Here is a 12,068-nt window from a genome sequence, read left to right as displayed (position 1 = left end):
CCCCGGACCCGACGACCGCCTCGCCTGCAGACGACAACGACTCGCTTACCTACACGCTAGCCTCCGTCACTCTGGATCAAGCCCGCCCACACCACCTGTCCAAGTCGATGATGGACATCAAAGTAAACGGCCACGCCACGACCTGCCTGTTCGACAGCGGAAGCACGGAGAGCTTCATCCACCCAGACACGGTGAGCCACTACTCCCTCCCTGTCCTGCCAACGCGCAACCGAATCTCGATGGCATCGAGGTCCCACGCCACGGACATTAGCGGCTACTGTGCTGTGACCTTGTCGGTTAAGGGTACAGAGTATAAAAACTTTAAACTCCTCGTCCTCCCCCAGCTCTGCGCTGCCGTCCTACTAGGGCTGGACTTCCAATCCCACCTCCAAAGTGTAACCCTAGCATACGGTGGACCCCTCCCCCCACTCACAGTCGACAACCAGCGAAGGTTAAACCGCCCACCGCGTAACACCTGCAGCCTATCCACCCTCAAGGTGCCGCCACCTTCCCTGTTCGCTAACCTCACCCCCGACTGCAAACCCGTCGCTACCAAGAGCAGGCGGTACAGCGCTGGGGACAGAGCTTTCATTTGCTCTGAGGTGCAGCGTCTCCTGAAGGAGGGCATCATCGAGGGGAGCAACAGCCCCTGGCGTGCCCAGGTCGTGGTCGTTAAGACCGGCGATAAAAATCGCCTGGTCATCGACTACAGCCAGACCATAAACAGATACACCCAGCTGGACGCATACCCCCTTCCCCGCATATCTGACATGGTCAATCAGATTGCACAATACCGCATATTCTCGACCATCGACCTTAAGTCGGCCTACCACCAACTCCCTATCCACCCCGAGGACCGCCAGTACACCGCCTTCGAGGCGAATGGGCGCCTATACCACTTCCTTAGGGTCCCCTTCGGTGTCACCAACGGGGTCTCGGTCTTCCAAAGGGAGATGGACCGGATGGTTGACCAGAACGGACTGCAGGCCACATTCCCCTACCTAGATAACGTCACCATCTGCGGCCGCGACCGGCAGGACCACGACGTGAATCTGGAGAAATTCCTCCGTACAGCCCAACGGCTGAACCTCACCTACAATAAGGAGAAATGTGTGTTTAACACCTCGCGCCTTGCCATCCTTGGCTGTGTAGTAGAGAACGGACTCATCGGCCCCGACCCCGAAAGAATGCGCCCCCTCATGGAGCTACCCCTCCCCCACTGCCCTAAGGCACTTAAGAGAACCCTGGGGCTCTTCGCCTACTATGCCCAATGGGTGCCCAATTATGCGGACAAAGCCAGACCCCTCATGAAGTCCACATCCTTCCCCCTTACGGAGGAAGCGTGCGCAGCCTTCTCCCTCATTAAGGGAGACATTGCCAAGGCCACTATGCACGCAGTGGATGAGTCCATCCCCTTCCAAGTCGAGAGCGATGCATCCGACTTCGCCCTAGCCGCCACCCTTAACCAGGAGGGGAGACCGGTGGCCTTCTTCTCAAGGACCCTACAGGGCCCTGAGATCCGACACTCGTCGGTCGAGAAGGAGGCCCAGGCGATTGTGGAGGCGGTACGACGCTGGAGGCACTACCTGGCAGGCAAACGATTTACCCTCCTTACCGACCAACGTTCGGTCGCTTTTATGTTTAATAACAAGCTGAGGGGCAAAATCAAGAATGACAAGATCTTGAGGTGGAGAATCGAGCTCTCCACCTACGATTATGATATCTTGTACCGGCCAGGTAAGCTGAACGAACCCCCCGATGCTCTGTCACGAATTACATGCGCCAGCGCGCAAAGTGATAGACTTCAGACCCTCCACAACGACCTCTGCCACCCCGGGGTCACCAGACTTTACCACTTCATTAAGGCCCGCAACCTGCCCTACTCCATCGAGGAGGTCAGGACCATAACCAGGAACTGCCAGACCTGCGCCGAGTGCAAACCGCACTTCTTTAGGCCGGACAGAGCAAGCCTGATCAAGGCCACCCGCCCCTTCGAGCGCCTGAGCATCGACTTTAAGGGGCCCCTCCCGTCCTCTGACCGTAATGTGTACTTCCTCAACATTGTTGATGAGTACTCCCGTTTCCCCTTTGCCTTCCCCTGCCCAGACATGACCAGTACCACGGTCATTAAATGCCTGAACGACCTCTTCGCCTTGTTCGGGTTCCCAAACTATATACATAGTGACCGGGGCTCCTCTTTCATGAGCGAGGAACTCCGTCAGTTCCTACTAGCGAGAGGTATTGCAGCAAGTAGGACCACCAGCTACAACCCCCAAGGGAACGGCCAGGTGGAAAGAGAGAACGCGACGGTATGGAAGGCCGTCCTCTTAGCCTTAAAGTCTAAGGGCCTCCCAACCTCCCGCTGGCAGGAAGTCCTCCCGACAGCGCTGCACTCCATCCGGTCACTACTTTGCACTGCCGTTAACGCCACCCCCCATGAACGAATGTTTGTTTTCCCCAGGAAGTCGACTACTGGAACCACTCTACCAACCTGGCTGACCTCTCCGGGGCCCGTCTTGCTGCGAAAGCACGTGAGGGCCCATAAAACAGACCCCCTGGTCGAAAGGGTGAACCTCCTGCACGCCAACCCCCAGTACGCCTACGTGGCTTACCCAGACGGGCGGGAGGACACTGTCTCCTTACGAGACCTCGCACCCTCGGGCACTCCGGAGACACCACCTTTACCCCCCCCAACCACCCCCCCAATTCCAGCCCAGGTAGACGGCATGCCGGAACCCCACGAGCCTTCGCCGACCACGCAGACACCAGCACTAACACCGGATAATGCAGCACCGCCGCTGCGACGATCGGAGAGGCTTACGAGGCCTCCGGACAGACTGACATACCAGAACTGGTAGTACACTTCACCCCGCCGGACTCAAATCTAAACAAGGGGTGAATGTGGTAAACCACTTTATCGTTACACTATAGTTATCACTGTTGTATTGTTATCACCGTTGTATCACGATACGAGGTCGCCTCTTGTCGCGCTGTTATACCTGGGCTGACCACCTCCGACTCCGCCCATGGCTCCACCTACCTGCCCAGGTATAAAGGTAGTCGACTGGCTGGTATTCCTCCTTGTTGGACCCGATCACCCACGAGGGTGGGCTCTGTTATTTAGTCAATAAAAACCTTTAGTTACGTTCCTAACTCGTCGCCTTTTATTGGACGAATTGATAGGTATATCACCGGAGACCTCCTCCACCTAGAAGGACAAGGGCAACAGGCGCACGGGAACACCACCACCTCCAAGTTCCCCTCCAAGTCACACACCATCCTGACTTAGAAATATATCGCCGATCCTTCATCATCGCTGGGTCAATATCCTGGAACTCCCTCCCTAACAGCACTGTGGGAGTACCTTCACCACACACTGCAGTGGTTCAAGAAGGCAGCTCACCACCACCTTCTCAAGGGCAATTAGGGATGGGCAATAAATGCTGGTCTTGCCAGCTTGATTCCCCTTTGTTAAAATAGTGTTGAGTATAATTAATTGTCTTAACTAATTCTAAAGCAGTACAGTATTTGCACAATGTTGACAGATACATATTCACTTATTCTACCAACATGCCTAGAATTGTTTTTATTTAGTTAGAATAGCAGAATGAAATCCATTAGCTGTGTCTTGCAAGCAAGGAAAGAAGCGACCCCAAATTGTTATATTCTGATTTCTAAAAGCTCTTCAACAATGTTCCCTTTAAGCTGCGCGGCCTTCCCAGCACTCTGGAGCTCCCGTGCAGCTGGCTTACTGGCTTTTAAACGGGAAAAACCACACATGCGCGGTATATTGAATGGGCCACGCACCCAAAAATAAATCAAAGTGAACGTTGCTCTTCAGTAATGACACCTATTCCTGTAATACAAGTAGTGGGATGTCTTATACAGGAAAGGAACACAGTTGTTGAAATTTATGTCAAAGATACATTAAACACTTGGAACCATTTTCCTTCTTCACTTGTGTCCATATAATCTTTTCTTGCAAAATAATTTCAGAAGGCAAAGGATCAAAACAGGCATCTTGCATGAATAAAAATCATATATTTTAAAAATATTCCTTACTCATTTTTCCACATACATAAGAGAACACTCAAACATTGAATACAACACTGGATTTTCTAAATGAAGTGTGAGCATTATTTTATTTATACATTATTTAAAAAGTTACAGTCACCCAAAGCCATCAATGTACTTAAATTCGGCAGCATTACTCCACTGTAGTTGGATTGCTAATATCCTTTTCTTCCTCTGAACCGAGTACGGTTATCCAGCTTTAAAACAAAATCCATAGGGTATTAATGAAATGCAGTATCTAAACACTATTGTTACAGTCTTACTGATGCAGCTCTCCTGAGACCCATATGGTACTTTAAGCACTGCCATAACTTTTAAATACACTAAAATGTTACTCTATTAGAAAATATATTAGTTTCAAATTATTGAAGGAGGTACATGTTATTCTGTCTCAAACGGAAAGAATGTTTGAACAACATTGCAGGAAGAAGTTACCAGACAAGTGCCTGTTGTGTAAAAATTGTGCCTGCAGAAAGTAACTTGGAAGAACGACCAGTAAAGATGGTGATGGAGGATCAGTGTCAGAGAGGACATGTTACCTCCAGAAAAAGAGAGAAATTTGTTCAGTATTGCAATCAAATCATAGATGGCAGAAAAAGCAGATGATGATCTAGTATATGTAGGAGATGGTGGGGGTGGGGGAGTTGTCTCTGATGCGAGAAGGACCGAGAGATGAGGCACAAGCTATGGGGCGGTACAAAATGAAGAACCTTCTCAACCACAGATGAAGGAAAATTTCAGCGGCGGCAAAAAGAGGATTCTTCAGGAACTTAGACACAAAAGGTGTGGAGTTTCCGCTAGAGGCGCAATTGGCAAAATGCGCCCAGAATGCGCTGGATACTCTGCTGGTTTTGCCAAGGTGAAGTTATGCTGAAGTTTTCAGGCAAACTTATTAGCATATGCCCAAACGTAAAATCTCCTATGAATCAGTGCAAACTTATTTGATTCATAACTAGAACAGGGCCAATGGGGCAAAAACAGTGCTGGGTGGGGATGTATAAAAAAAGGGGGAAAAAATCCCTTCAGAATGAGGCTGAAGATCACAAGGCAAGACACTTTTTCTCTGTCCTGTGGCTACAATTGACTGCAGTTCACTGCTGTTTTCATTTAACTAATTACTGCAGCAGAGCAGGACACACCAGTGTAGCTTCAATTGACTGCTGGTCACAGAACTTGGGCCGGATATTCCGATCCCTGCGGGTGGGTACGCGCTGTGCACCCACCCGTAGGGACATTGGAAATGCCGGTTTCAGGCATGCACAGCGCATGTGCTGGAAACCGGCATTTCCGATCTGTCAAGAATGCTCTCGACAGATCCTCCGGCTGCCCTGGAGCAGGGCCTCTGCGGGCAGATAGTTCCGCTTTTTGGAGACCCTCCGCCCGCAGAAAGCACTTACAATTCTTACGCCTGGTAAAAGCAGGTGTAAGACCTGCTTTTACCAGGATCAGAGTTGAAAAAAGTAAAAAAAACACTTTTTTTCACTGATTTATCATTTAAAAATACTTTTTAAAAAAAGGTAAGTTTATTTTTAGCCCGGTAAAAAACTTTATTTTTTTCAAAAATTTAAATTTTTGTTTAAAATAATTAATTTATTGTAATTTCAAGTCATTTTAAAAATGTGATTTAAAAAAAAAAAAAATTTAAATTTTACTATGTTTTGGGGGTGATCTCCATTCATATATTTGACAGGTCTTCCTGTCAAGTGTATGAAGGGAGATTCCCCCTGTGATTGGCTCCCCATGACCCACATGATCCCAGGGACGCTGTGAACTACCTGAGCCCCTGGGGTACGTGGGCCCTGCACACTTCAAGTTTGGTGAGGCCCAGCATCGGAATTGTGCGCGTCCCGGGAGCCCTCAGGCAAGGGCGCAGATTTTTCCAGATCGCAGTTCTCCGCCCGCGGGAGGCCTGCGATCAGAATATCTGGGCCCTTGTGTACCAAGTGCAGATCAATTAACTGAATGCAAACTAATTTAAAAGTAATTGTAGCAGCAGCAGGAGAAACACACTTGGGTCAGTGGCTTCAATTGATTGTTGGTCATTGCAGGTCAGGTGATTAATACTGGATTCATGGGACCACAAGTGCCAGTGTTCTCTGGGTACAATCGGCAGAAACTCGCCGTTCTGACCTGCGGGCGTGGCCTGCTTCAGGCGAATGGACTTTTGAACCAGCGTCAAAAATCGCGGATACTACTGCATAAAATGGTTATGGGCGCAACTCATTTATGCTTAAAATTCCGCGACTTTTTCGCTGAGATCTGGGCGGAAATCACTGCAGAAACTACAGGCCAAAAAGTGGAGTCATCAGATAAGACACCAGAGAAACATTTCAAAGCAGCAAGTTTCTCTGGGTCAGAACAACTGTGTAAATCACTTGGGTGGGGAAGTATTCCTGTGTGCTAAATGTAGCAACATGTTTACACAAAGAAACTCTCCCACGGTTCAATCTTGAAATTTTGGATATCCAAATCTCTTGGGACACGCTATAACCTTATGATGTAGTTCATGGCATTGTTTATTCCTTATGCAGTAAACTTATAATAAAAAACCATGAGAATGAAGTTGAAGCGTTTTATAAAATCATTGGAACTCCAAGACTGTTACAACATCAGAGTTGCCAATCTGCTTTTGCGGGCAACAGTGGGAAACAGTCACCGAATCAAAAACACAAGTTTCAGACGTGAGATACAAGAGGGTTGGAAGACCTGCTAAACACTCAAAACCAACTACTGCTTTAAAAACTTGCTTTATAATTTTGTGAAATCTAAATAGTTCACAGATTATCAATAGGACTGCCCCCCCCGCACCAAAAGTGCAGAATAAATATTGTGTATATAAAACAAACGCTTTAAAAATTAGCTATTTAAAATAAATACATACCATTGATCTTTTACATTCAAAGAAAGTAAGCTGTAATGCCTTGCAATGTCCTTCTTTTAAGCATTGTTTCAGCGTCTTTCCTTCCTACTTGAAATACAGACGAGTTAAAATTTAGGTAAATTGGAGCAGATTTGACCCTATTATAGTCCAATAGAAAATCGATACTGATAAGAGTTAGTTAACTTGGCTCCTGGTATTTGGGGAATAATTCTGCAAGGTACTGCTTCCAGCACAAAGGTGTGCTGGCACAGTTGCTAACCATCTGCGTTCAGAGCGGACAACTTGCTTTTTTTCTTAGAATCATACAGCACAGAAGGAGGCCATTCGTCCCATCATGCCTGTGCTGGCTCTTTGAAAGAGCTATCCAATTAGGCTCACTCCCCTGCTCTTTCCCCAGAGCCCTGCACATTTTTCTCCTTCAAGTATTTATCCAATTCCCTTTGGAAAGGGACTATTGAATCTGCTTCCACCGCCCTTTCAGGCAGTGCATTCCAGATCATCATAGAGGAAACTTTCGATTTACCGGCACCGAAATAACCGGAAATCTCGGTTAACCGGCAAAATTCAGGAGTTGGTTTTACTTCATATTGTACTTGCGTTCCTCCATCTGGTGCTGTGCAAGGGTGTGGCTGCAGCTGTTGCTAAGCTACAGAGACGCTTGGAACTTGAGGCCATTGTTCTGCACTTGTTGCTAAGCAACAGGGTTTGTTGCTTTATACGGAGCTGTCAGCTCTCCGTATCTTTTACTATAGCGTTCGGTTATCCGGAATTTTGGATGAACCGGCACCACGTCAGTCCCGGATAAAAAAAAGTTTCCTGTAACTCGCTGTGCAAATGCTTTTTTCCTCATGTTGCCTTTGGTTCTTTTGCCAATTACCTTAAATCTGTCCCCTCTGGTTACCGACCCTGCCACAGAAAACCATTTCATTCTGATAAATCTCCTCTGCATGGCCTTGACATCCTTCCTAAAGGGTGGTGCCCAGAATTGGCCACAATACTCCAGCTGAGGCCTAACCAGTGTTTTATAAAGGTTTAGCATAACCTCCTTGCTTTTGTACTCTATGCCTCTACTTATAAAGCCAAAGATCCCAAATGCCTTTTAACAGTCTTCTCTACCTGTCCTGCCACCTTCCAAGATTTATGTACTTACACCCCAAGTCTTTCTGTTCCTGCACTCCCTTTAAAATTGTACCATTTAGTTTATATTGCCTCCCCTCATTCTTCCTACCAAAATGAATCACTTCACACTTGTGTGTGTTAAATTTTATCAGCCATGTGTCTGCCCATTTCACCAGTCTGTCTATGTTCGCTAAGTCCAGTTCATTAATATATCAAAAAAGAGCAGTGTCCTAATACAGACCCCTGGGGAGCACCACTGTATACTTCCCTCCAGTCTGAAAAACAATTGTTCACCACTACTCTCTGCTTTCTGTCCCTTAGCCTATTGCTAACAAGATTATGTGGTACTTTATCAAATGCCTTTTGAAAGTCCATGTATACAACATCAACCACAGTACTCTCATCAACCCTCTGTTACTTCATCAAATAATTTTTTGATTCCTGCCCATTCCATTTGCAGTGGCCCCTAAAAGTGTTTTTTTTTTTTTACTACTTTGGCTGACTCCTTCCAGAAAGTAGAATTATTTGCCTCTTATAGAATCTTACAGCACAGAAGGAGGCCATTCAGCCCATCGTGCATGTGCCACTCTTTGAAAAAGCTATCCAATTAGTTGCACTACCCCACTCTTTCCCCATAGCCCTGTAAATTTTTCCTCTTCCAAGTATATATCCTTTTGAAGGTTACTACTGTATTGAATCTGCTTTCAGGCAATGCATTCCAGACAGGGCCCTCCGAGCTCACTGTCCCACAACAATGCCTGGGTTTCCCCCACCACCCTGCTCCCAGTACCTCCGACATCTCGACATCCTCCCCCCTCCCCCTGGCCACGTCTGCTCGGAGTTCTCCAGTATAATTAGATGCTGCTTTGATAGAGTCAGCAAAAGAGGCCAACAGCAGCAAGAAATGGGAAAGGCTACAGCAAGTTTTCAAACCCAATAATGGTGCACTGCCAAGAGTCAGTGAGACTAATTTCAAAGGTTACCAATCAATACATAGAATAAGAGAATCAATAAAGTGTACTGGAAAGGGAAAGTGTATGACATTTTCAAAAAATCTATCAGAAGTATACTCTTTCCCCCCCTCCATCCCTCTTTTCCCCCCTCCATCCTTCTTTCCCCTTCCTACTTTCTTCCTCCCTCTCCCTATTAGTTCCTTTCTTCTCCCCACCTAGACCCACTTGACCTAAAATTTGCAATCGGTGTTGATTTCCTATGTGCAATGTCACAGAAAATCAACCAGTAAGACCATTCCTGAATAAATTATTTTTGGCTTCAAATGCTGAATCAGTGTACTTCGAAATGCACCAAAAGGTTAAAATCTAAATTTCCTAGGTGGCATACCACACCCCCCCCCATAAATTTTGCACCATGAGCACTCACCGCCCATTTCAAAAGTTTCTAAATCAACCAATGCAAAATTACACTCGATGTACTTTATTTCCCTACGATACAACTGATGGAATATTGGGTATAATAGAATCAAAGAAATTTACAGCAGATATAACTATATATTAAGTGGTCATGACAAGTTCAGGTTCCCATTGTAACTATTTCTTTTCGTATGTTGTATGCTAGGCCATTAGATTTGAGTTTTCACAAAAAGCAAAAGACAAATTAAATTGCAGAAAGTGAAATGAAAAGGAATTTAACTTATTCAGTCACCTTGAGGCAGTGGCACTGACCATAAGCTTTTATTCGGGGCTGTGCATTTTTGGTTCAGCTTTTTTGGGGTTGCATCAGCTTTTTTGAAGCTGTTCAGCTTTTCCATGTTTTGCACATTTATATGCTAGTAGCAAATGTGGGTCATAAAATGCAGCAACTCTGTCTCCACTACCATGCTTATCACTAATGAGACTGTGCCAGAGCCTTGTCACAAAATTGCGTCTATTATGTAATGCAAAATCCAACCTTTACAAACATAACATATTTAATCCCCTCTAAATCTAAGAATCAACTCATTTTTTAAAAACTCAAAATGATCACAACATAATGACATAACCTATACACTGCATTTTACATGAAATAGCAGTCATGACTACATATTTTTTAAAAGGCGATTGATCATAGTGTGTGTGTGTGTGTGTGGTGGTATTTTGAAAATACCAAGTAGATGATTAGCAGTAAATCACATTAGAATAATTTGATCAATTGGTTCTTATATGATATAAATCAAGAAAGGGAATCACCAATGCATTATGAATTTCAGCTGAACAGCCTTACACTTAGTGACAGATATTTGCTATACTTTAAAATATATTGGTGGATCTCCCATGGTCAGGGAGGTCTGCCATTCTCAGAAAAATACAACACAGAACGAGCCCCTTCGGCCCACCATGCCTGGGCCAGCTCTTTGAAGGAGCTATCTAATTAGTCCCACCCCCCTGCTCTTGCCCCATAACCCTGCAAGTGTTTTCCTTTTCAAGGATATATCCAATTCCATTTGAAGGTTACAATTGAATCTGTTTCCACCATCCTTTCAGGCAGTCCATCCCAGATCACAACAGTGTCACGGTGTCAGCTGTGGCTCAGTGGGTAGCACTCTCGCCTGAGTCAGAAGGTTGTGGATTCAAGACCAGTGCAGTGCTGAGGGAGTGCTGCACTGTCGGAGGTGCCATCTTTCGGATGAGACGTTAAACCGAGGCCCCGTCTGCTCTCAGGTGGATGTAAAAGATCCCGTGGCACTATTTTGAAGAAGAGCAGGGGAGTTATCCCCGGTGTCCTGGTCAATGTTTATCCCTCAACCAACATCACCAAAACAGATTATCTGGTCATTATCACATTGCCTTTTGTGGGAGTTTGCTGTGCACAAATCAGCTGCTGGGTTTCCTACATTACAACAGTGACTACACATCAAAAAGTACTTCATTGGCTGTCCAACGTGCTTTGGGACATCCGGTGGTCGTGAAAGGCGCTATAGAAATGCAAGTCTTTCTTTCTGCATTTATATAGCGCTTTAAAGTAGTAAAACGTCCGAGGCGCTTCACAGGAGCGATTATCAAACAAAATTTGACACCGAGCCACGTTAAGAGGAAATTAGGTAATTTGATTTAAGATTTAGTTGAACTTTTGTTTATTTACAGTCGAATTGGGTTTTTTTGGGGGTTCAAATAAAAAGAGGTAAGAGGAAATTAGGGCAGATGACCAAAAGCTCGGTCAAAGTGGGTAGGTTTTAAAAATAAAAAAATCACATCGCCCCCTCTTCATGAGTAATTCCCCCCCGAAAAAACCCGTTCTTATGTCATTTCACACCTTGAGCACGCAGTCGAGTTGCAGCAAGCAGGTCTTCAGGTCTTCCCTCACCCCGGAGCAGGCCCGGCTGTCCTCCTCCTTGTCTTCATAATATTTCGGCATCACTGCGCGTCCGGGAAGTGAACGCAAAGGGACAGACCGCGCACGCGCACGCGCACCCCTGGCTGGCCAACCCCGCCGGCCCCAATATTGCAGAGCAAGCGCCCGTCCGCCCATTCACCGCCTCCAGAGACGATCAGGCGGCCGACCTGTCCCGTGTACCGAGTGCTGGGACCGCGGCTGCCTCAACCCCCGCGGTGCACTGTGGGACTAGTAGTTTTTTTTTTTTTTTTTTAAATCCGCTTCCCTCGCACTGCGGGGCCGAAGGACTACAACTCCCAGGATGCGTTGCACCCAAGGCCACGCATGCGCGCAAAAGGGAGGGGAAGGGAAGAGAAGAGAAGGGAGGGGGTGGTGACGTCAGCGTTGCTGGTTGCTGCGTGTCAGGTTTTTATTTTCTGGTGAAGGGGGAAAGTCAAACCAAGAGGGGTGGTGAGGTGAGGTTGTGGTCGATCGTTCATCCGTCCGCCCTGGAGGTAAGATGGTAATAGCGAAGTCATGAAATACGGGGAGGTTGAAGCACTTTCCGTCATCGCACCCAGCTCCTCGGGCAGGAGGAAGGCACTGGGCCTCCTCTGAGCAGAGGGATAGACTGCGGTCGGTCAGCAGGGTTCCTTACACAGGCGGTGCGGGGATGAGCTGCACT

General features: G+C 46.7%; 2 protein-coding genes across 3 annotated transcripts in view; one reads left to right on the top strand and one right to left on the bottom strand.

Annotated features, from left to right (window-relative positions):
• Positions 1-4,021: 4,021 nt before the first annotated feature.
• coa5 (cytochrome C oxidase assembly factor 5) lies at positions 4,022-11,618 on the bottom strand. The gene is made up of 3 exons (XM_085999513.1): positions 11,324-11,618; positions 6,956-7,039; positions 4,022-4,271 (listed from the first exon to the last, which is right to left on the bottom strand). Exons 1-3 carry the CDS (start codon positions 11,537-11,539, stop codon positions 4,230-4,232), a joined length of 342 nt encoding a protein of 113 aa, XP_085855639.1. The 5' UTR covers positions 11,540-11,618; the 3' UTR covers positions 4,022-4,229.
• A 135-nt stretch (positions 11,619-11,753) lies between these two features.
• The window catches only part of unc50 (unc-50 homolog (C. elegans)), a 30,988-nt gene continuing 30,673 nt past the window's right edge, over positions 11,754-12,068 (top strand). Inside the window, exon 1 of one of the 2 annotated variants that reach the window (XM_085999511.1) lies at positions 11,754-11,898. The gene's annotated coding sequence lies outside the window, so the exon portion shown is untranslated. The remainder of the gene's footprint in view (positions 11,899-12,068) is intronic. The other variant, XM_085999512.1, reaches the window with a different exon arrangement.

The sequence above is a fragment of the Somniosus microcephalus genome, chromosome 10, assembly GCF_052327205.1.
Source record: "Somniosus microcephalus isolate GS21.2 chromosome 10, FLI_Smic_1.0, whole genome shotgun sequence".
Classification (NCBI taxonomy): domain Eukaryota; kingdom Metazoa; phylum Chordata; class Chondrichthyes; order Squaliformes; family Somniosidae; genus Somniosus; species Somniosus microcephalus.
The sequence above is the reverse complement of the archived record's forward strand: the minus strand, read 5'-3'. Positions and strand labels throughout refer to the sequence as shown.